General features: G+C 38.0%; 2 protein-coding genes across 3 annotated transcripts; both read left to right on the top strand.

The window, feature by feature from the left end:
- The first annotated feature begins 1,732 nt into the window (after window positions 1–1,732).
- On the top strand, window positions 1,733–6,795 carry LOC139947479 (uncharacterized). The gene is made up of 5 exons (XM_071945402.1): window positions 1,733–1,838; window positions 3,205–3,324; window positions 3,963–4,055; window positions 4,848–5,102; window positions 5,898–6,795. Exons 1-5 carry the CDS (start codon window positions 1,733–1,735, stop codon window positions 6,164–6,166), a joined length of 843 nt encoding a protein of 280 aa, XP_071801503.1. The 3' UTR covers window positions 6,167–6,795.
- A 7,327-nt stretch (window positions 6,796–14,122) lies between these two features.
- Window positions 14,123–25,185, top strand: LOC139947170 (fucolectin-3-like). Of its 2 annotated transcripts, XM_071945031.1 has the most exons (5): window positions 14,123–14,341; window positions 20,152–20,283; window positions 21,045–21,134; window positions 22,002–22,265; window positions 22,756–25,182. In XM_071945031.1, the coding sequence occupies exons 1-5, from the start codon at window positions 14,236–14,238 to the stop codon at window positions 23,025–23,027; spliced, it is 864 nt and encodes a 287-aa protein (XP_071801132.1). In that variant the 5' UTR covers window positions 14,123–14,235; the 3' UTR covers window positions 23,028–25,182. The 2 variants fall into 2 exon arrangements, with proteins under 2 accessions (XP_071801132.1, XP_071801134.1); XM_071945033.1 differs by lacking the exon at window positions 21,045–21,134 and having other exon boundaries at window positions 22,756–25,185.
- The last annotated feature ends 257 nt before the right edge of the window (window positions 25,186–25,442 follow it).

The raw sequence follows: 25,442 nt of genomic DNA, 5'->3' as shown, positions 1-25,442 counted from the left end.
CTCATTGTGTTTTCAAGGGTCTATGTAACTTTTGTGGGACAAAAAACACAATGTCCACAGATTTACACTAAACTTACACAGTTTGAAGATAATGATAGTATAAAGCTTCCCTGGAAATATTACGTGCTGAGGTGCTGTAGTTTTGGGGAAATGACTAAAACAATGTCACGAAAATAATTTTCTCATGAGCATAAAATTATTTTAATCATTTACAAACGTATTTTCATGACATTGTTTTACTCATTTCTCAAAAACTGCAGCACCTCAGTAAGTAACATTTGAAGGGAAGCTTTCCACTATCATTATCTTCAAACCCTGTAAGTTTAATGTAAATCTAAGGACATTTTGAAAAGGTACCTAAATCCTTTAAATTGTTTTAATATAAAAATGCCTCCATACAGTTTTGCGCCATAACAGATATGTTGAATTTTTGTGTAATCGACGAACGGTGTTCGTCTCTAACTGTGACGGTTCTTGAAGTGACAATTTCATTTAATAGAAATGCATTCTTTTGATTGAAGAACTAAGAGAATTTGTATAGTATATTGTAATAATTTTCTGTATTCGTTTTTCCACTCCCTTCAGTGCGAATGGAACAACATCATTCCCCATTTATTTTGCGGTAGCCTTTTTATGGCTTATAGACTTTATTTTTGTCGGCTCTTATTCCCAATAGCCTTACGATCTATAAAGCCTTACTTATTTGTTGTATTATAGTTTTGCATTGTTTCATCTAAAATAAACCACTGTTTCAATAACATCTGGAGTTTTCCAAAACCTGTTCTTTATTATTGTGTTCCTTGCCACTTGATTACACTATCAAACGTGGCCAGGACCTGTTCAGCTTCATTTGGAGCGAAAAATATTAAAACTACAGAGCAACCCGAAACAAGAGTCAGGTCTCAGTTGTCTTCGGACCCCAAGGTAAATAATTTAAAGCGATATGGCATATAAAAAGCCAATGACCCCCCCCCCCCCCTCCCCGAACAAAAACGGGAAAAAAAACGTGTGCCTTCTTACGTAGGGCACACGTTATAATTGCAAAACAAATTTTTAACATTGATAATGGCAGCAAAAATTCACTTTTCAACATAGGAATATCGGATTTCAAAGATATCTTGTCAGGAGTTACGAATCGAAATTTGAATAGGTCAAGGGTGAAGAGGTCAACCAGTAAAGACTCTACGTGTAGAATTAGCTCACTTATTAAAATACTGGTTTGCTATATAAATATCGGACTACAATAACTTTCAGGTCAAATTCTGGTCTTGACCGAAAGATTGGTCTAAGTGTCAAATTAAACACGTGCTGGATGTAAATATTTTCCAACTTGATTACCTGTATTTATTTCGTGTCTAATTGCCAAATTTTACCGGAGGTGTGTGTGACTCTCCAGAGGGCAATATCATTGAACTGGTTTCCCTCATTGTATAATAGCCACTTAAGCACGTTCAGAATCCTACTTTTGACCGCCATCGGTGAGTCAAGGCAATGTAAACTTGCACACGGTACCCTCAGCCAATGACAGGTGTTCATTGACCTCTGTGAGGGCGCTGTTTGGAGCTTCTGACGTCACATGCAAGGGAGTTTATTGGTTGACTGACGAAAAACAGCCCATTAGCTAGCCCAGTTATCTGGTGATTAGTCTGCACCACTCAGTTTGCGTACAACACTTGGCTTCTTTATTCTGTAAGTATTTGTGATACCGGCGAACGAGTGGTGGGTTGCCACTATGGCTCACTGCGAAGGAATGTTGCAGGAGAAAAACCTGTTGATATTTCTCTTTGGAATCCTCGTGTGGTTTTGCCCGCTATCCTGCTGGTGCCTCGATCTTACAGGTGAGTCTTTTAGATGCTTTCGAGAAAAAAAAATGAATTAACTCGAAATTTGAATTATTCCTATTCTAGACCTGTATACATATTATTAAGTCAATCTCTCAACCAACCAAATCCACATGCCAAATAAAGTAAAAGCGTTTACAGTCTACAATTGCTGTCTAATTTCAGTTCACTTTAAATAACTATACAAACAATTTTACATCAAATTAATGTTTTAAATGATATTTCAATTTGCCTAATCTTCAACAGTAGGCTAAACCACGAACAAAGAAAATGAACAAAGGTGTCAAATTAATGTGATTTGAAGGTAATGATATTAGAAAGCTTCCCTTAGAATATGTATAGTTGCTGAGGTACTGTTGTTTTTTACACTATTGGTAATTACTCAAAACAATTATTAGGATAACCACTAACTTGGTTACGATTAATGGGGAGCTGTTGATAGTGTAAAACATTGTGAGAAACGGCTCCCTCTGAAGTAACATAGTTGTCGAGAAAGAAGTAATTTTCCAGGAATTTGATTTCGAGACCTCAGCTTTAAAATTGATGTCTCGAAATCAAGCATCTGAAAGCACAAACCTTTGTGTGACAAGGGTATTTTTTCTTTCATTATTATCTCGCAACTTTGATGACCGAGGGAGCTAAAATTGTCACAGGTTTGTTATTGTATGCATAATGTTGAGATACAGCAAGTGAAAAGACTGGTCTTTGACAATTACCAATAGTGTCCAGCGTCTTTAACTGTAAAGTTTATGGATCGGACGAGTTGGTCTTTAAAAAGCGTTTGTAACCGTTTTTTTTTTTTTTTTAATGCATATGGCTGGAAAGATGTTTTAAAAGTAGAATACAATGATCCACACACATTTGCCTCGAAATTGCGTGGTTTTCCATTTACTGTGCGAACTAACACGGTCGGCCATTTATGGGATTCAAAAACTTGACTCCCATAAATGGCCGACCATGTTAGTCGACGAGGTAAAAGGAAAACCGTGCAATGATTGTGTGGATCGTTGTATTCTACTTTTACAACATCTTTCTACCCATAGAAATTTTATAACAAACGGTTACAAACGCTTTTCAAAGATCAAATCGTCCGATCCAAGGCACCGTGTTCCTTTAAGGCACACACTTTTTGTTTTCTAATCACTTTACAGAGGGGGTAGATCCAAGATTCCTGATTTGATTTGTTGAGTGTGTGTTATTTCTCCATAGTGTTTTCATTGACACGGATTTTAGAGTTACAATACGCTTCCTAATAACCAAAAACACAAGTACGAAAAACAATAAAATTTCAGTGCTTTGCTAACTTTTATTTTGCTTCCGTTTTAACGGATGCGTTAAAGAAATTGGGTTATATTTCTTACAGTGTTGGATCTTGATGAGATGCATGCCAGCCAGGTCTCGGACAACGGGGACTTTTCAGCAGATCTAGCGATTGACGGCAACTCAGACACAAATATCTATAATAGTCATTGTTCCCACACCAGTAAGTGTGAACTTTAAATAATAGGTTAATAAAGAAGGTGTAGGTCTAGAGCATATTATCCTGGCATGTTTACTTTGTTTGATGTTGGAATCTTATACGCTTTTTTATTTTATGTAAGCAACCATACAACCCAACCCTTAAAGGGAAGGTACACATTTGATTGTCAAAGACCAGTCTTCTCACTTATTGTATCCCAACATAAGCATCAAACAACAAGCCTGTGAAAATTTGAGCTAAATTGGTCATCGAAGTTGCGAGAAAATGATGAGAGAACAAACACCCTTGTTTGACGAATTTGTGTGCTTTCAGATAAAAGACTTTTGGCTAGAAGTCTTTTATTATTATAGTGAGAAATTACCTCTTTCTCAAAATATATGCTACTTTAGAGGGAGCCGTTTCTCACAATGTGTTATACTATAAACAGCTCTCCAATGCTTGTTACCAAGTCAGTTTTTAAGTTAATATTTGTTTTGAGTAATTACCAAACGTGTACCTTCCCTTTAACCAACATTACTATTTTATTTATTTTATTTGTATTGCCTTTTAACCAATGATTCTGCACCTATATTTCTTGGTTTCACCGTGATTTTTTCTCCACAATTCGACATCAAGACATCTCTTTTAATTCCTTGTTGTAGATGATTTTGATGCTCATCCCTGGTGGAAGGTGGACCTGGGCGCAAACCACTGCCTTGGTCGTATCACCCTTGTCAACAGAGGGGATTGCTGTCGTAAGTTCAAAACGTTGATACATTATAATTTAAAATGTCCTTTAAAAGACATAGTGGATGCTTATTATGACTGACCTGATCTGTAGGTTTATAGCAAGATACATTTGGTATCCGTAACCATAGAGTTTGTTTGGTTGATAATTGTGTCTTTTAACATTTATTTGAACTTCGACACTTGTTTATAATTGACCAACGAGGGCGCTATGATATCAAATTGGCGAGTAAGTGAAACAACTTCGTTAATGTGATAGGAGATACCAAACCCATAAAATTTGTTGTCCTTTTCATCAGGATAAAACTGACAAAACACCAGTCATAAGATTTATTTCGAGAAAATGGTTTGAACTCAACAGTTACGTAAGCCTATACACTCTTAAAGGCAGTGGACACTAATGGTAATTGTCAAAGACAAGTCTTCACAGTTGGTGTATCTCAACATATGCATAAAATAACAAACCTGTGAAAAGTTGAGCTCAATCGGTCATCGAACTTGTGAGATAATAATGAAAGAAAAAATACCCTTGTCACGGCGAAGTTGTGTGCGTTTAGATGATTTCGAGACCTCAAGTTTTAAACTTGAGGTCTCGAAATCAAATTCGTGGAAAATTACTTCTTTCTCGAAAACTATGGCACTTCAGAGGGAGCCATTTCTCACAATGTTTTCTACCATCAATCTCTCCCAATTACTCGTCACCAAGAAAGGTTTTACGCTAATAATTATTTTGAGTAATTACCTAAGTGTCCACTGCCTTTAGTTCAAGTGAGCAGAACGAGTTTTATTTTTATTGACAGCCGAAAGAATGAATGGCACAATCGTGAGAGCGGGCATAGAGAGCGACATTTTCAACAATGCCGCGTGCGGGCTACCAGTGACATCGGACCAAGCATCGATCCCTGGGGCACACATACCGATTGTGTGCGACCCGCCCGTGATTGCCCGGTACGTCAGTGTGGACGACGATGTTCCAACTGCAGACTCCAATGCACTAACACTGTGCGAAGTGATAGTCGAAGAGTACCCCATGGAAGACTGCGCTCTAATAGCAAGTAAGAAGAAGGAATAAAAACAAGAATTGTTTGGTTTATTTCTTTTCGTGAACTGCTGTTGTTGAATGGGGGAAAACAAGGAACAACGAAGTATTTTAAATCAGTACACATCATTTTGAACGGTCAACTTACTATATCATTGTACTTGCCATAAATAGTCCTGGGGTCGATTTCACAAAGAGTAATGACTAGTCCTAGGAGATAATATACACATTGCATGGATAGTCCTAGGACGAGTAACTGGTCCTAACTCAAGATAAGACTAGTCCTAACTCTTTGTGAAATCCACCCCTCGGAATGTTAAAATCATTGCGTCATTATCAATCTAGGGGTATTCAAATCCGTTCGGTTGTTTTATCGCTGTCCATTTGATTGGCAAAAATTCAGGTACTATTTGTGTTCGTATTCCGGTGTTCTTATTTTCAACCGACCTACCGCCGTTTACTTATGACGTAATCTTGTCGACAAAAGTGATGTAGAGATCTCGTAAAGTGCGTTTGTTTTAGCAAACAACTTCAACGTTTTGTACTTTTATATGTTATTATCTACATTTTTAAAATTCATTTTTTTATTTTCTGTATTTTTATAAACATGTATGTTTTTGTTGGAGAGGTCTGGGAGGGCACATCGCTTCGACGACAGTTTTTAAAACTTTTGCCTAACCCTTGACGGCCCCTGCCAACAAAGAATTATGTCCGAAGATTTAAAATAAAATAAATAAAATAAAATAACCGTTTTCTCGCATTCGACTACTGATTTTCTTTTTGTATTCAACAGCTCCCGATATGTCTACAGCTGCAATGATCGTAAACCCGTCGGTCTCCATCACCTGCTTGTCCACATTGATGTTTGTGGACAAAGAAATAACCAACGAACGCCCTCTGCTGGTCGTTCACATGAAGTCACCCATGCAATGTTTCATGCGTTGCAAGATTAATGGCGGGTGTTGGTCTTTCGACTACGTCATGACTTCTGGTCAGTGCAGGCTCTACGATGTAAAGGCTGGAGACGTGAAGGCAGATGATCAGCCAGGCTGCTTGGTGTATGCAGTAGTCCGTGGCTAGACCAGTATTGCAATATTAACTGACTCCGCACTCGATGTATTGCAAACTCATTTTGTTCATTTCTTTATTAAGTCTTATTAGTTTGTTAAACTGTAAAACACTTAACATAGAAACCACGGAGCAAGTTCCATCAATTTTTCGTCATCTCTAATTTATTTTAGGATGAACCGCCTCTAAAAAGTTCTACTCGATTTCTGTATGAGCTATCGGGTAGGCAAAACATATCACAGATTTGGAAACCCCAAAAAGATGATCATATTATCTCAAAAGTAACACCGAAATTTTTTGGGAAAAAAACATTTTGTCGAAATTTTTAAAGTAACATGTCGACATCCTAAGATTGTTCTTATGGTGATGACACCCGAAACAGGTTACTTGTTTGGTGCCCGACATCCCACAATAGAATGTCGTCATCCTAAGATACGAGAAAGTCATCATTTTGCAGGATGTCGTCAACCCTGGCTACTTTTATTTTCTATATTTTGTTGGCATAATTTTCGCATCTTTTTGATTGATTCCGTCATCATGGAATAGCTAAAACGAGGTCCGGGATGGGATTCGAACCCACGACCTATGCAATTCTAGAGCAGTGTCCTGCCAATATTAGGTATGTTTTTAGGATGTCATCATATTTTAACCATTACTAAGAATTCCAAACAACATGCTTTTATGATTTTTAATCACCGGCCATAACCCTATCTATATATAATATCTTCGTTTACACTACAGTTAATAGTTTGATAAATAAAGTTATGACAACATAAATTGAATATAATTGTGTCAATTATTTCCTTCAACTTCTACTACCCGGGGAAAGTGCCATAGAAATAATGTTCTTATTGAACTGTATCACTGGCAACGACCAACATACAGTACATGCACAAAGAAAACTATATAAAAGTTGTTTAGCGCCATCTCGTGAACCCACCTCTGTAGCATGAAGTGGGACATCGTTTAGCAGACTTCGAGGCTTGTGGCATTACACCAGAGATCCGTTATAAAGCCTACGTCAATCCCCATGCATGATCAGCTTTTACCTACATTCGATAGCCAATAACAATGCAGTCAAATGTCATTCGTATACATATAAAACATTTACTGACATACACAGTGCCTATTTCATGCATACGACCCAAACTTAGAGTTCCACATCTGTGTTTTGATTAGTCTGAGGTGATGTTTGTCAGCTGTACCCGCATCACATCGGACCAATCAAAACACAGATGTGAAAGCTTCCGTCACTGCACGTTTATCCAATGAAAATTCTTTCTTTTTCGTTTGAGGATTAACTCAAGACTGAGCCCAACAAAACTACTGACCTGGGCCAAATTTCATAGAGCTGTTTACCCGTTAGCAAATTTTGCTGCTTACTGTAGCAGACAAACAGGCTTATTTGTTAACGTATTTCACCATGATCTCTCCAGAAAGCTGGGCCCAATTTCATATAGCTGCTTAGCACACAAAATTGCTTAGCATGAAATTTCTTCCTTGATAAAAACAGCATTACCAACCAAATTTTCATTTGTATTTAGATGCTGTTTGCTTATCCTGAAAATCACCTGGATATTTTGTTGTTAATCCTGTTTTTATTTAGGCAAAATTGTCATACTAAGCAAATTTAAGTGCTTAGCAGCTCTATGAAATTGGGCCCAGAACATTTCTGGGTGTACATGCGTGTTCACCATTGCATTGGTCGTCACTCGTGTACTTACTGCGGGTTGGCTTGTTTGTACTCTTTGCTTATACGGTAAACAGCTTTATGAAATAGAAATTCTGCTATAAGGGACGCTCCGTAAGCACAAAACGGCTGTTTACATGTTTTATGATATTGGGCCATGCCATTAGACGTTTCAATGCATAAGACACCATCTCGAAGGGCCTTGTAAACACTAGTGCATCAACGATCGTTAATGCACTGTTTGTGATGCTGAATTTGCATCCGGTTGTCAATGAGACAAGGTCACGACAAACAACCTCGATAAGCATGCAGGCCCAGTTAAAGGCACGGGCCACAGTTGTTAATTATATAAACTAATTGCTAGCAATAAAACTTACGTAAAAAAGAGCCGTTGATATTATAAAACATTTGAGAGAAACGGATCCCTCTGAGGTAACGAAGTTTTCGAGAAAGAGGTAGTTTCTCACTCAAATAATCAAAGACTTCGGGACTGAAACCTTTTACTATACATCTGAAAGTACACAAAGTAATGCAACAAAGGTGTTTTTTCTGTCCTGGTTCTCTTGCAAAAATAATTACCAAATGAGCCCAAAATGTTCACAGATTTGTTTGCATATGCTGTGAGAACTCTAGTCTTTCACTATTACAAAACTTGACCAACGCCTTGATGGGGGGTCTGTGATCCTGTCTCTGCCTCTTCGACTCGCCGTTCATTACTCTTGTCTAGACTGGAAAAAAGACTAATGAGTCAGTCTACCCGCAGTACACTCGATTTAATAAGTCTCCTTTTGTGATTTATCTGCGCGAGTAGGCGTGATTTTTCATGCGTGACCTCGGTTTTAATACTAATTAGTCAAAAGGGCTTCTGAAATTCAGTCTTTTTCGGCCTTTTCTGAAAAGTCTCAACCAAAATAATGTACCAGTAAATTGAAACAAAGAGCATATCTGTCGTTATGTATTAAAAAAATCGGTGCAACTCAAATCCTATACAGGATTAATCTTAAGCTATGCAGAGTTTGGTGAAATCGACGGCTGCCATAGCTGGTCTACACAAAACGATTAAGGCTATGGCTACGGCTGGATTTCCTGATCATCATGCGTTGAAGTATATTGGACGTCCCTAGCAACACCTTTACCAAAAGTCGATAGCCGAAGCTCTAGCCGCTAGTTCAGATATGGTAAAGTAAACGTGTTCACGAAGGGCCATATGAACACCAAATCAACGATGTGTTAATAATCGTTGTCATGGATACCCTTGGGAGGCAAGCCGGCCGGTTAATTTCTGGGAAAATTTGCTAATTGGAGCAAAAATTATCATCAATTGTGTTTAAGCTGACCGCGAGAGCGTGTACGAGGTTTCGCGCAAATCTTGACATCCGGGCACCTCGAATAGCAACTACAGTTGCTTTTGATGAAAATTGATGTTTATTTATTAATTTCACCCATTATTTGTTTAAATAATTTTATCTATTAATTTATTAAATTTATATTGCGCGTTCTCCGACCAGCCTGTTCGTGGGCGAAAAAAACAAACCAAAAGAAATTTATAGGGAAAAAGTACACCAGTAGAAATAAGCAAAATTTGAATGAAAGACTAGAAGACAAAAACGTTACATGGACATCATAATACCGAGAAAAAAAATGCAAGTTAGGTTCATTAAATTATAGCATTTACGAAATTTACAATCAAATAAATATGTAGCATAAAAAATGACAGATTCAAAACTTACTGCACATCACAAATGCTCCCTTTATAAAATAAAAAGGGGGGTTAGGGGAAAAAGGGAAAATTTGGATATTGTAAAAGTAGACTACTCATCATTGGCGCTCCGAACTATACAAAGTGTACCAAACCATACCATATTATTTCAGCTTTTTTATAGAGTAGCATTACATAATTGATTTTTGCAACAAACTAGTTGCTGGCACTGTAGGTAACCCACCATGTACATAAACAACTGTGAAAGTTTTAAATTGATCGGCCATCTGGGTCACGAGAAAATAGTGAAAAACCGAACAACATGACAAAAACGCAAACTGAGCCTTTTAAACTCCTTTAACGGGAAATTAGTTTCATTTTTTCTCATCAATTTAAATTTGACATTTTTTTAGACAGAAATATTTCAAAGGATGTTTTCTACTATCAAAAGACCGTGTAAGTTTTATGTAAGTCTGTGATCTTAGACGAGTTTTTTTCTTACCAATTCTGTAATGTTCCTTTAATAACGATGATTATATAGGCTTAGCCATTTTGCACCGAAACTGACCACATTTTCCTGGCCACAAACTAACACCAAGGTTTAATTTACCTTCGCAACAAACGGCGAGCACCAACCTCAAAACATATGAAAAAAATAACGTTTCCACAAAGTCACACCCACCTTGTCTGTAGCGTGCATGGATGACCTACATTTTCACAAATTGACAAACAGAAAACGGAAAATCTATTGTTTGTAGAATCGATGGTTTTTTTTTCGAGCTCACCATAATTTCCAACAGCTTTCAATACCAAAACAGCGCTGTGAGAAGTATTTCGCTTCAAAGTGATGTTGTTATGTAAAAAAAAGAGTCCTGTGAAAACACATCACAAGCATATTATACGACGTTTGCAACTCTCGTGAGCAGGGTGTAATTTGATGTTCAAGAACCACGTCATAGTTACATTTCAAAAGTGAGTCTTATAATAGTTTCCCCAACTTAATTAAAAAAAAATTGCAATTCCTCAAAGCTTTTTGCAAGAGATAATGTGAAGATGGAAAAAACGTTAATTAAAAAGAAGAACAACATTGACGAACCCCACAAGTACAGCACGAATTGAACACCTGTTTTGTGTCTAGGGCTGTTCCCCCACAAGCCTCGGCTTATTTGAACAGCCTCCTACTAACTTGTTATATTGATACGTATTTTCAGCTTCATTGTAATTTGGCATGTTTACTCGTTGCTTGCATTGAATTACTATAACGTTATCTTAGTGATGCTGTATTTTCTAGTTGTTGCTACGGAAACAAATGTTACATTGAATAGGGGACTTACGGGACGCTTGGTGGCAGCAGACTTACCAGGTAAAATCTATTGTTCTCGGTAATGTGCGCGTGTTCGGAACCACGTTAACAATGAACATTACCTGGTAAGTCTGCTGCCACCTAGCGTTTCAAAGTCTACTTCTGAAAAAACGGGGAAAACACATAGATGTCTGTAGGAGCAAAACAATGTCAATTTAGTTAATAATAATGCTAATAGTAATAGTGGATTTTATAAAGAGCGCATATCCGTCCGGCGAACCCCTTCTTTGCACTGTTATCAATAATTTTAAATTTACCCCCATCATTCCAGATCGACCTGGGCAATCCTAATCCGTTGCTTTTAATGTAAGTTCAAAGGACCAACTAAGAAAATACTAACCACACATTGTTTTAAGTAGACTTGATAGACAATTGATTCAATGTTTGTCGCGGTGATAAGATCCCGACTCTCTCGATTCTCGCGACACTTGCGATGTTCTCGCAAGACTACCTGACCCCAGTGAGACTCAGCAGAGCCAGCAGCTTCTCGCGAGGTCAGTATGTTTTGCGAGAAGAATGAACGGGAAGCTATAGCTCCTGGGTGCACTACGCTGTCACAGCATTAAGGACTTGTGCACAAGTCCAATTGTACCCTGCGGTGTAATAATGAAGTCCATTTTGAACAAAAGTTGTTTACCCTGCCACGTTTTTCTTCAATTTTGAAATAAAAATCCATAAGTTCCCTATAAGACTAAGTCCCACAATTAAACCCAGGTCTGGTGGGGTTGACCATTGACCTGTTTTGTGAAACCCACACAACGTTTTGTTAACTTTATAGATCCGTGTTTAGGCAATCAATTCATCATCAACCCAGCTGCATGGATCACATCTATCACTTCTCTGAATTTTCAATATAAATAAAGGCACTGGACACATTTTGGTAGTTGTTCAAAGACCGGTATCTTAACTTGTGCCCAATCTCGTTGAGCTGCATGCTTAAGCAGTAAATGTTGCTTAGTCATCTTCTGCTAAACAGTATTGAGCAGGATACCAGTCACAAATTGTACACGTGATAAATGGTATTTTGGCTGGTGACCTTAGTTTGGTCAGCATACTTTGGTTGTGGTTAGCCGTTGTTGTGCTGCTCAGGGAATTTGGGCTGTGGTGGTTCCCAACATTTTGCATTAAATGTGAAAAATTCTGACTGAATTGGTCATCGAAGTTGCAAGAGATTAATAAAAGAAAAAATACCCTTGGTGCACAAATTCGTGTGCTTTCAGAAGTCTACGAAAACTATCTATGAAGGCTTTTAAAGGCAGTGGACACTATTGGTAATTACTAAAAATAATTATTAGCATAAAACCTTTCTTGGTGACAAGTAATGGGGAGAGGTTGGTGGTATAAAACATTGTGAGAAACAGCTCCATCTGAAGTGCCATAGTTTGGAGAAAGAAGTAATTTTCCACGAATTTGATTTCGAGACCTCAAGTTTAGAACTTGAGGTCTCGAAATCAACCATCTACACGCACACAACTTCGTGTGACAAGGGTGTTTTCTTCTTTCATTATTATCTCGCAACAATTGAATGACCGATTGAGCTAAAATTTTCACAGGTTTGTTATTTTATGCTTATGTTGAGATACACCAACTGTGAAGGCTAGTCTTTGACAATTACCAATAGTGTCCACTGCCTTTAACATTTTTAGTGAGGCCTCTTTCTCAAAAAGTACGTTACTTCAGAAGGGGATCCGTGTCTCACAATACTTTACTCTCCATAGCTCTCCGTTGCTCGTTGCCATGTAAATTTGTATGCTAACAATTATTTTGAGTAATTACCACAGTGCCTTTACAATGTTATTGAGAGAAACAATCACATTTTTCATGTGTTCTAGAGGGCATCTATCCTCATCTGTTTGTGGATGTATTAAAAAAAAAAAAAAAAAAAAAAATCAATCTATATACTTAATTTCCACCCACTCAAACAATACGTGGTTAAATTATTTGTTTTGTGTATTACACATTAAAGGCACTGAACACTAATGGTAATTACTCATTCAATTATCATTACTAGCATAACAACTTGATTGGTAACGAGCAAAGGTGAGCTGTTGATAGCATAGAATATTGTGAGAAACGGCTCCCTCTGAATAAATGTAGTTTCTGGGAAAGAGGTAATTTCTCACTCGAATAATAAAAGACTCAATGCTCAATTGAGTCAAAATTTTAAAAGATGTTATTTTATTCATAAAACACCAAGTGGGAATACTGGTCTTTGACAACTACCAAAGGTGTCCAGTGCATTTAAAGAGCGTCTCCGTTAAACGGGCGACAAGCCACTTAAAGGCACCGGATACCTTTGGTAATTGTCAAAGACCAATGTTCTCACTTGGTGTGTCCCAACTTATGCATAAAAAAACAACTGTGAGAATTTTGGCTCAATTGGTCATCAAATTTTCAAGAGGATAATGAAAGAAAAATACAGCCTTACTGCATTACTTGTTGTGCTTTCAGATGCACAATAAAAGGCTTCAGTCTAAGTCTTTTATTATTTGAGTGAGAAATTACCTCTTTCTCAAAAACTATGTTACTTCAGAGGGAGCCATTTCTCACAATGTTTCATACTTTTAACAGCACTCCAATAATGCTCGTTATAAAGTATGTTTTTATGTTAACAATTATGTTGAGATATTACCAATATTGTCCAGTGCCTTTAAACACTTATTCATAAATACCTACAGTTTCGCTATTCCTATTGGTGGAGAGCGCGTCTGGGGGGGGGGGGGTGTATAAACCTTTGTTTATCACCGGTAAAAAGTGTTAATTCATGCGACACGCGACCTTGCACCTGTTCTTTTTAAGACAGTTTCTTCATTCCTATTGGTCGAGAGCAACGGCTGAAACAGTTGTGCCACATCACGCGATTTTCGCGACGCGCACAGCATTCCCTTACAAGGAGTTGTTTACCCGAGGGCGGCGAAGGGCTTTACCATTTCATAGCTGGAGGGGTGTTGTGTTGAAAGGAATCATTTAACAATTATAATGTTTGCATTTATTTTACTTTTGACCAAAAAGTGATGATGTTTTTGACCGAAAATGTATTTATGAATGGGAATCAAAGTGTGTTGAATCGGTTTTCAACTAGTGGTTTAAACCCGCCGAGGTCTGGTTCTTTATAATTTACCTCGACTTCGTCTCGCTAAAATTATCAAGAACCAGGCCTCGTTGGGTTTAAACCACTAGTTGAAAACCTCTTCACCACACATTGATTCCCTTTATTAAAACTGGCCCGAATATCAAACGAGCAGTCAGACTATCTGAGAGCTTGCACGTATTTTTCTCATTAGTAAGCTATTGTGCTATCAGCAGACGATCTGGTGGATAGTGCAAAAATGGCTCGCTTGAAAGGAATATTGCTGGAGAAAAACCTGTTGATATATCTCTTTGGAATCCTCGTGTGCTTTTGCCCGCTTGGGTGCTGGGGAGTTTGTTACAAAGGTAAGTCATATTGTGAGCGTGTCTTACCAGTTAAAGACACTTCACATGCTTGTTATTTTATGCTTATGTTGGGATACACCAAGTGAGAAGACTGGTCTTTGACAATTACCAAACATGTACAGTGCCTTACAAAAGGGAAGTCTCCTTACAGACCAAGGCTATATTTCACCAAACACTAAGAAGATTCATCGTAAGAGATATTTGACCCTGGCCAAAGCAATGGGAGAAATTGGAGAAACTCACTTATACTGTTGTCAAGGTTATGTTATGTGCAATTAACAGGTGTATTTTTAAAGGCAGGGTTGTGGGTTCGAATCTCACTCGAGTAATCACATGAGTAAACTGTGCAAACATCGGTGTGTGGGTAAAAACAAAAATGATATGTATTTTTTGTTTCTTTTCTTTTTTTCCGAAATTATCATTTTTCTTTTACCATGTTCTCCTATACAAGTTTGTATTTAAGATACCCTTATGTTTTGTGTGTTGTGTAACGCACGTTAAAGAAGCCAGTGCACTTATCGAAGAAAATGATCCTGATTTGATTGGCAGCGTACTGCGCCACAGCACATTGTAAACCATTACATGTGCCAGGTTAAGGGGGTAGATTTCATATTTTGTTTTAAAACGTCTACAGTCCCGTATACCTTGCAGGGAAATACTAAGTGTGCGCTAAGAAGCAAAAGTACGGAGCGGCTAATAAAAATGTTGTATTATGATTTATTTTTTTTCAACAACAAAAAACACTTGACTCTAAAAATAAATAAAAAAATAAAAAAAATTGTGTGTAATTGTTGTCGGTGGGCGTAAGATAGCTCTGTTAATGCGTGGTAATTAAAGCCATTATACACTTTCGGTAAACAGTGTTGTCCAACTCCCACACTTCGTAAATCACAACTTGTATATAAAATAACAAACCTGTGAAAATTTAGGCTCAATCGGTCATCGGAGTCGGGAGAAAATAACGGGAAAACCCACTCCTGTTTTCGCGCGTTTCGCTGTGTCATGACATGTGTTTATAATAAATCCGTAATTCTCGCTATCGAGAATTTATATTGTTTTTATGTTTTTCTCAAAAAGTAAAGCATTTCATGGAACAGTGTTTCAATAGAAGTCTTTCACCATTACCTTCTGTAAACCCTGTAAATTAATTGTAAATCTGTGACCTTTTTTTTTTCCTGTACCGAAAGTGTATAATGGCTTTAACAAGTCTCCTGTCCATTCTTTGTACCGCTGTGGACAAAGATTCTGTCCCCCGATGAATATGTGTGTGTCCCCCTGAATATACCTGGCTATACCTATGCCAAAGTCCCCCGAGAGAGTGATTCCTTTCGCTATGATATTCTGTCCGCCGTGCTCAACGGATATTATGCCCTCGAAAGGAGAATGTGTCCCCCAGGCATAATCAAATACCGACGGAACTAATTTAATCGTGCTTTATTCCCCCACGCTGTACTGGTTTATTACAGAAATATTATCAAATTATTGCTCTGTTAAAGGCAGTGGACACTATTGGTACTTACTCAAAATAATTATTAGCATAAAACCTTCCTTGGTGACGAGTAATGGGGAGAGGTTGATAGTATGAAACATTGTGAGAAACGGCTCCCTCTGAAGTAGCGTAGTTTTCGAGAAAGAAGTAATTTTCCTCCAATTATTTTGATTTCAAGAACTCAGAATTAGATTTTGAGGTCTCGAATTCAAGCATCTGAAAGCACAAAACTTCATGTGACAAGGGTGTTATTTCTTTCATAGTTATCTCGCAACTTCGACGACCAATTGAGCTCAATTTTTCACAGGTTTGTTACTTTAATATTATTCCAGTCAAAATCTAATTCACCAAGGTATTTCATAAAATAAAGTAAATACCTTTAACTGCATGTAGTCTAGACTATGCACTTGGTGCATCGTCAATCATTTTAAATTGTCGTCGGCGGGCGTAAGTAGATATACTGCTTAGCAACTTAAACATTCTCATGTCCGTCGGGGATCCATGGAAGTTTTTTTTTTTTCATTACTATCTCGCAACTTCGACGACCGATTGAGCTCAAAAATTTACAGGTTTGTTAGTTTATGCATTATGACGTTGAGATACACCAAGTGAGAAGACTTGTCTTTGAAAATTACTAATAGTGTCCAGTGTCTTTAATGTTCCTGGTTTTATTCTATCAACCTCTCCCCATTACTCGTTACCAAGTAAGGTTTTATGGCAATAATTATTTTGAGTAATAAATTACCAATAGTGTCCACCATTTTCAAAACATGGTTCATTCCGAGTTCAATTATATTGCTTATAAACCATGTTTTGAAGACGGGAGTGTTATGGTTTATAGACCTGTTTTTTAAAGTCGTGCTTTCATTGTCTATAAACCTTGCTTTGAAGGTGCCTAACCTGGTTTAAACCGTTGTTAAAGGAACACGTTGCCTTGGATCGGTCGAGTTGGTCTGTGAAAAGCGTTTGTAATCGTTTTTTATAAAATGCATATAGGTAGAAAGATGTTGTTAAAGTAGAATACAATGATCCACACAAACATGCCTCGAAATTGCACGGTTTTCCTTTTACCTCGTCGACTAACACGGTCGGCCATTTATGGGAGTCAAATTTTTGACTCCCATAAATGGCCGACCGTGTTAGTTCGCAAAGTAATAGGAAAACCACGCAATTTCGAGGCAAACTTGTGTGGATCATTGTATTCTACTTTTAAAACATCTTTCCAACCATATGCATTTTATAAAAAACGGTTACAAACGCTTTTTATAGACCAACTCGTCCGATCCAAGGCAACGTGTTCCTTTAAGCTTTGATTGTATATTCATCGTATGTAAACCAAACAATTGACATATAATTGTAACAAACCATGGTAAAACAACTAATTGACAAGCCCCCCATCCCACCCATGTTCCCCTGCTAACAAACATCACAGCACGAAGTTGTTTGCTTTCAGATGCTTGATTTCGAGACCTCAAATTCTAAATCTGAGGTCTCGAAATCAAATTCGTGGAACTTATAATTCTTTCTCAAAAACTACATACCATCAGAGGGAGCCATTTCTCACAATGTTTTATATTATCAACCTCTCCCCATTACTCGTAATCAAGTAAGGTTTATATGATAATAATTATTTTGAGTAATTACCAATAGTGTACACTGCCTTCAAGAACCGGCTTTGTTATTTTGTTTTTCCAAGTGTTATCTAGGACAACTTAGAGTCGTTTCACACACTGTTTCGCCCTGCCCACAGTTGAAGTTTGCTTTATTTGCCTTGTATAAAAAAAAATGTGTTAATTAACTATTTGAAGTGGAAATCGTTCGGCTATAATTTGCCACACGACACACGTTTAAATATAAACAGCACTCTATTCAAACTTGAATTGATAGAACGACGAGCAATGCGAAACCTTATAGACCGTACGTACCATACACTCAAGTGCTGCACGCTGCCTGTTGCCGCGCCGTCATTGCTGGCTCGCGGCAGCGCAATGTTTTGTACACGAGGGAATCGTAAAATCGTAATCTTGTTAGCTTTTTTTATGCGAAATAAGTGTCTTTCTCAATAATTCCAACACTTCACCTCTGCAGGACAGTTTGAGAACATTAGGTACAATATGTTATTTAATTATTAAAAACTAAACAGATTATAAGTTTGGGCACGCACTAACACCAGTAAACTCCACTCTCTTATGATCATTCAAAAAAGAGCCATCCGGCTGGCAACACTCTCCAAACCACGTGATCACACATTACCTCTTTTTATCAAATTGCACACCCTTACACTTTCCGACATTAATAAATCTCAAACAGGCACCTTCATGTACGAATACACTCATAACCTCCTTCCTCGCCTTTTCACGTCTTACTTCACCTTTAATAAAGACGTCCATAACCACAACACTAGATCTAGTAACAACATGCATGTCTCTTTCACACGCACATCATACACATCAAACACTCTCCGTCACTATGGTCCTCGTCTTTGGAATTCGGTTGACCAGACTATCCAAACCTCATCCTCTGTGGCTAGGTTCAAAATATCTTATAAAAAGTTCCTTATTTCCCAGTATGTGACATAGTTTATATACCTATATTCTCATTGTAGTTTTCGCTTACTTTGTCATTGTCATTTTCTCCAGTAGTTCGTATGTATGTATGTCCGTCTGTCTGTCTGTCTGTTTGACGGTCTGTCTGTCTGTCTGTTTCGGCTATGTTTTGTCCTAAGCATTTACCTTTAGTTTATCTATTTTGTTATGTGAAGGCAAGCCGCTACAAGCTACCTGGCTTATTTTGGGCCTTGCCTCCACGCGTTTTCCGCCAGTTTATTCTTCTTTTTAATTCTATCATTTATATATACCTGTATGTATTACTATAATATTGTGGAAATGTTTTGTGGAAATAAATGTATATTGAATTGAATTGAATTGAATTGAATTGAATTAAGTTAATACTGAAATTCTATCGAAAAACCTGGGTCGATTTCACAAAGAGTTAAACATTATTAGGTCTAGTTCTAAGCTATGACTAGTCGTATGAGATGTAAAGTAAAACCGCATGAATAGTCTCAAGTTTGATCGAGTAACTCGTCAAAACTCGAGATAAGACTAGTCTTAACTCTGTGTGAAATCCACCACGTGCCTTCGATTTGTCATGTAAGATTCCCCACGTGCCAAAGTTATTTAAACACTCGTTTGTCATTTCTGTGCCAGAGCGTACACTTGTTTGATTAAAATGATTACCGTTCAATTAATAATAATAATGATAACCAATTCTTTACATTAGTGCCCTGGTCATAGGGCCAATAACATCACTCTTAAAGGAACACGTTGCCTTGGATCGGACGAGTTGGTCAAAACAAAAGCGTTTGTAACCGTTTTTTATAAAATGCATATGGTTGGAAAGATGTTATAAAAGTAGAATACAATGATCCACACAAGTTTGCCTCGAAATTGCGTGGTTTTCCTTCTACTGTGCGAACTAACATGGTCGGCCATTTATGGGAGTCAAAATTTTGACCCCCATAAATGGCCGACGTGTTAGTCGACGAGGTAAAAGGAAAACCACGCAATTTCGAGGCATGTTTGTGTGGATCATTGTATTCTACTTTTACAACATCTTTCTACCCATATGCATTTTATAAAAAACGGTTACAAACGCTTTTCAAAGACCAACTCGACCGATCCAAGGCAACGTGTTCCTTTAATGTTTCTCAGCTCCCTTGGGAGTATACAACCTGGTCAACAGTTAACCTCGCTCCAAAGTATCCTTCATTTACATAAATTATCAACCTCTACCCTCGCAGGTACCCATTTATACCCCCTGGGTGAAGAGAAGCAATAGTAAAGTATCTTGCTCAAGGACACAAGTCAAACGCTTTGACATCGATGGTTGAAAAATGTTTGTGGAGTCTCTGGTTAGCTAATATTCCACCTGCTCTCGATCCGTATTAATTTGCTTACAAGAAAATTAATTATTTGTCAAAAACTACAATATTTCAGAGGAACACTTCCCACAAAGTTTAATATTATCAACAGCTCTCCATTGCTCGTTACCAGTTAAGTTTTGTGTGCTAATAATTATTTAGAGTTACTACCAATCATAATGGTGTTCAGTGCCTTTCAGCTACATGACAAGTTAACTTTTTGGGGGTTAGATGCAATTTCTGGTTTAGAGAAAAAAATATCGTCCCGGATAGTGTTTAGGGGGTAAGTCTTGAATCGCCCTGTTTGTTGTAAAAATTATCACCGAGAGTTGAAAACGCCCCCACCGTAAAAACAAAGAACAAACACGTCTCTTTAATTAATGTGTTTTTCTTCCACAGCCGTGGATCTTCTTGGGAAAACTGCCAGCCAGGAATCAAATTACTATCACGTTACAGCTTTTCTTACAGCGGATCTAGCCATAGATGGCGACTCAAGAACACTCGTAAATGACTTCACCTGCTCTCTTACCAGTAAGTTGCGGAACTATGCTTTAAAGAACCCGTTGCCTTGGATCGGTTGAGTTGGTCTTATCAAAGCGTTTATGAAACCGTTTGTTATAAAATGCGTACGGTTAGATAGATGATTTGAAAGTAGAATATATATTGATCCACATAAACTTGCTTCGAAATTGCACGGTTTTCCTTAAAAGTCGCGAACAAACACGGTCGGCCATTCTGTGGAGTCAACATTTCGACTATAAAATGGCCGACCGTGTTAGTTCGCGACGTCCAACAAAAACCGTGCAGTTTCGAGGCATTTTTGAGTGGATTATTATTCTACTTTTAAATTATCTATCTAACCATAAATTATGCATTTCATAACAATGGTTTCAAACGCTTTTCAAATACCAACTCGCCTGATCCACGGCAACGTGTTCCTCAAGGGTCTGGGTATTTGTTGTAACTAACACAAAACACAATATCCAAAGATTTACATAACACGGTTTGGAGATAATGATGGAAAGTTTCCCTTAAAATATTACTTGCTGAGAGTTTTTTTTAGTTTTTGAGAAAGAGTAAAAGAGTCACGAAAATAATTATCGTTTCAGTGAGAGCATGGATGAATAATTGATTAGTCGTCGGTCAAAATGTCAAAGTATTTTACATCGTTTAGTTCTTTATTATGAACATTTAATTACTATGAACATTTTACCTGGTAAGTCTGCTGCCACCTAGTGTTCAAAAGTTTCCTATTGATCCAGTAAAAATAATCAATATAAAATTTATTTTAGAGTTCAGTCCTCATGCCTGGTGGAAGGTGGACTTGGGAGCCGACCATCTTCTCGGTCGCATCACCATCGTCAAGAGAGGTGACGGCATTAGTAAGTTTTACTACACCGTTTGTTTTAAAGACACTGGACACTATTGGTAATTGTCAAAGACTAGTCTTCTCACTTAATGTATCTCAACATACACATAAAAATAATAACAAACCTGTGAAAATTTGAGCTCAAATGGTCGTCGAAGTTGCGAGATAGTAATGAAAGAAAAACACACTTGTCACACGAAGTTGTGTGCTATCAGATGGTTGATTTCGAGACCTCAAATTCTAAATCTGAGGTCTCGAAATCAAATTCGTGGAAAATTACTTCTTTCTAAAAAACTATGTTACTTCAGAGGGAGCCGTTTCATACAATGTTTTATATTATCAACCTCTCCCCATTACTCGTACTAAGTTTTTGAGTAATTACCAATAGTGTCCACTGCCTTTAAATCACCCAAGCAAAAGCAAGTACATTCTTGCGTAAGAATGGAACAAAAAAACGTAAAACAACTAACTTCCTGGGGGAAAAAAGAATTAGCTGCTGCAACCAAAATGACCTGTACGGTATTATGGGATTCATGTCAAAAATAGTTAATGGCCTGACGTTTCGACCCTAGCAAAGATTTTCTCGAAGGCTAACAAAATAACTGTAATACAAAAATCATTTACTCGCACCATCCAGCGCTCGTTTGAGTGTTGAACCTGTTCTAACACCTGCCTCGCTTAACAGTATAGCATCGGCGTTTTTAAGTGACAATGTTTGACAGACTTATATTACAATCGATGGTGGCTGCCTTGAAGTTGAATGTTTCAGTTGATCACAACAAGAGATAATTAAAAAATAAAGCAAGGAAGAAGGAAATAAATGGTTACCTGTGGGATGTGGGTCTAGTCTGCCGATAGATAATTATTAATTTACTTACAGAGGGTCGTTTGACTGGTGCTCTTGTGAGGGTAGGCATAGACAGCGACATTTTCAACAATGCCGTGTGTGGGTCAGCAGTGACATGGGACCAAGCATCGATCCCTGGGGTACACATACAGGTTGTTTGCGACCCGCCTGTAATTACCCGGTACGTCAGTGTGGACAACAAGGCTAATGCGACAGCATTAGATGGTGTCAAAATAAGTCTGTGTGAAGTAATGGTTGAAGAGGTCCGCCCGGAAGAGGAATGCCCTAAAACAACAAGTAAGAAAAACTTTGAATACATGGTCTGCAATAACATTATGTGTGTATCAACTTGCATAGTTTATGTGTTTTCGAGAACTGTTCTTGCTTTGTATTTTATTGCCGCGGGCGGAGTATAGATTTTTCCGAATTTGTGAGACTTCCCATCAGTTCATAGATCACTCTAATCAGGTTCATTGAAATAGCTTGGCCCTTTTCTATCAAGATGACGTCATAACTAATTGTGCCCGGGTCATAATCTAAAATCTGTGCCAGGGGCACAGCAGTCGACTGTGTGGCCGCCCTGAAAATAAAGGCAGTCACTCACTCAGTACGCGTCCAATGTACGACTAACTTTCCGTCCGTGTAAACGGGACGAAGGCTATGGTTTGCGTATTATACCTGTTCGAAGTTTTTTGTGCAAGTTATGTGTGTTTGTGTCCACATGAAACCACTGTTTTGACGTTTACTAACGGTAGACCCACTTTTGTTCCTTTATTTAAAACCCAAGTTAAGTCAGTTACGGAGCCTTCATTCACCAAGTCGTGCATGTCCACCTTGCTCTACAACGGGAAATGTGTAAACGACCCAGGCCCTCTGTTAGATGAAGTTACCTCGAGGTCACCAATGCAATGTTTCCTGAGTTGCAAGAAGAATAACGAGTGTTTGTATTTCGACTACGTCACGACTTCGGGTCAGTGCAGACTCTACGATGTAAAGGCTGGAGACTTGGAAGCCATTGATGAGCCAGGCTGCTTGCTGTATATGATGGGCCGTGGCTAGACAGTTTTGCTAAAAAATATTCAGTATTCAGCCGATCTGAATAACCTTTTTAAATAATTATTGGAAAGAGATTGTAGGGTAGTGATATTTGAAAATCAGTTTCTTGTATAGACCAATCCGACGCGCACCGGGCGCACAAGACAGTGTTGAGTACCACGCGCCACTGCTGCGTGTACATGTGCCTAGTTTTGTGCACAAAGACATTTAGAGTACCAGATTTAGACAAAATTTTTGTTTCATGTCGATCGTCACACAAATTGCAAAAGTTTTGCAATAATTATTTGCATATTTAAATTCGGTGGTAATTAGCAATCTTTAAGGTCAATTTCATGAGGAAATCATGTTCCCTTTCACGCTTTATGGAAATAAGATGTTTTCCTCAACGACTTACACAATTTTCTTAGCAGGACATCATGATATACCAATGTAGAAACAAAATAGAAACCGAATACTCTTGAAAAGGGTGCTTGCGTCTTAGGCGAGTTAGGGGTCAAAGACTGCATGGCGGCGCCCAGCACTTGCGCGCCTCGATTGGTTTATTGTTGTCATAACGAACTGGTAAATATTTGTGACGATTTTTTTCATGTCTGTGTGCAAAAGTGTGAAATAAGCTGGATAAAATTGTTTGGCCGATTTTACCATAAACTAGCTGTAAGAGAAAAAGAGTAATTATTAATCGTGAATTTATTGTAGGGATCTCGACACTTATCTCACCAATCATGCTAACCCGGAAAGGGTTAACGTGGGATTTTAACACGGATTCCAGATCATAGTGTACCTGGAAATGTGACAGGCCCAAATAAGCCGGAAAATAAAAGTGTATATCATCGTACAACTTTGAAACAAAACGACTCATGTTTCCCTAAAATTATATTAATTTTTTGCTTGACCACTTTTTTCATCTCTGTATGACCCATATTCTGAGTCACAATAACCCAGGTAAGCAGGGGTCAAACTAGACTTGATTCAAGTCCCATTCTCGTGTGAGAGGTCCCTATGCATCACCCCCAACTAATTACTATAAAGCAACACGTAGCATACACAGTACAGTGCGCGCTCGTCGCCGTCCAAATGTGGTCCCGAGCATGCGGAACAGGTTGGGGAAAGCAGAGCATCAATAAAAAAAACAGTAGTTTCCTGAGCACGGGATCGGGACTTGAGTCAAGTCTAGGGTCAAACTTACTTAGAATAAATTATGAAAGAAGAAAGCAAATGAGATTTAGTATTTACTCCTGGTCACGCTTCTCGGGGTCAGGCTCCCAAATCCGTTCCAGAACCGTTTGTATTGTCTTGTTATTCCCACCAGATAGTCTTGAAAGAATTACCCCACCCGATCAGGGTCAAACGAAAAAGGAGTGTGACTTGGTATCCCTACATCAGAGCCATTGGGAGGAGAGTTGTGACAATTTGCAACTAGAAGCCATTTTGTGTCTCAGCTGCCCATCGGGTTGTATTGCATTTGGAAACAAATGGCAGTCAGCAACCACGTGGCCAAATAAAACTGGTCACTATTTCGCAACTCTCTCGATCAGAGCTCTCCCAACATCAAAGTTGTGTTTTGAGAGAGATTGCGCCACCAGGGACGACCAGTTTTCTTCGGTCACGTGGTTGCTGGGCGTCATTATTTTGATCCCAACGCACGGAACAACCCAAAGGGCAGACTTATCTGTTTTCATGTATTCGTTAATGCCGTTGGTGAAGGGGGTGGAGTGGGCTTAGCATGAGATTTCTTCCATGGTAAAAACAGGTTCACCAACCAGATTTCCATTTGTTTCATATTGCTTGTTATATCCTCTGCTTACCAGTTTTCACGCTATTATGCCTTTTTCTTTGAATTGGAAAAAAAATAATGATGCCATATATCAACCGATGCCCTAATTATCTTCATTTGTTAATATTAAGTATGCAAACATGTATTAAAACTTGATGGACATTGAAATGTTCACACCACACACCGATCTTCGAAAACTTCAACTGGCCCCATTTGTTTTGAGTTTTTCCTGTTTTCACGGCAAACGAGAAAGTATGGTTTCCCGGTGAAGCCATGCATGGAAGAAACATCTGCAGTGACTTCAAGTGTTCTTTGAGACTCTGTGTATGACTGTATAGCCAGCAGTTGCCTTCATTTTATTCAAAATATTTTTTTTATAATTAATTTTTAAAATTACCATGGAAACTTGCACACACAAAAATATATATATATAAAGTGTGAATAATTACTGGCTTCCAAATCTGATTTTTTTTTTTCTTGTTTTTCTTCTCATATTTATAATAAAGCGTATAAATAAACAGTGATAATTGAATCAACAAGCTGATGTTTAAATTTTAATATTAATAATAGTATTGATACGAGGGTTACAAAATAAAAATCTCCAAAAATATTAGAAAATGATATAAGGCACATGGCTTCTTTAA

Source organism: Asterias amurensis, chromosome 14 (genome assembly GCF_032118995.1).
Source record: "Asterias amurensis chromosome 14, ASM3211899v1".
NCBI lineage: Eukaryota > Metazoa > Echinodermata > Asteroidea > Forcipulatida > Asteriidae > Asterias > Asterias amurensis.
Note: the sequence above shows the minus strand (reverse complement) of the source record. Positions and strands in the feature narration are given on the sequence as shown.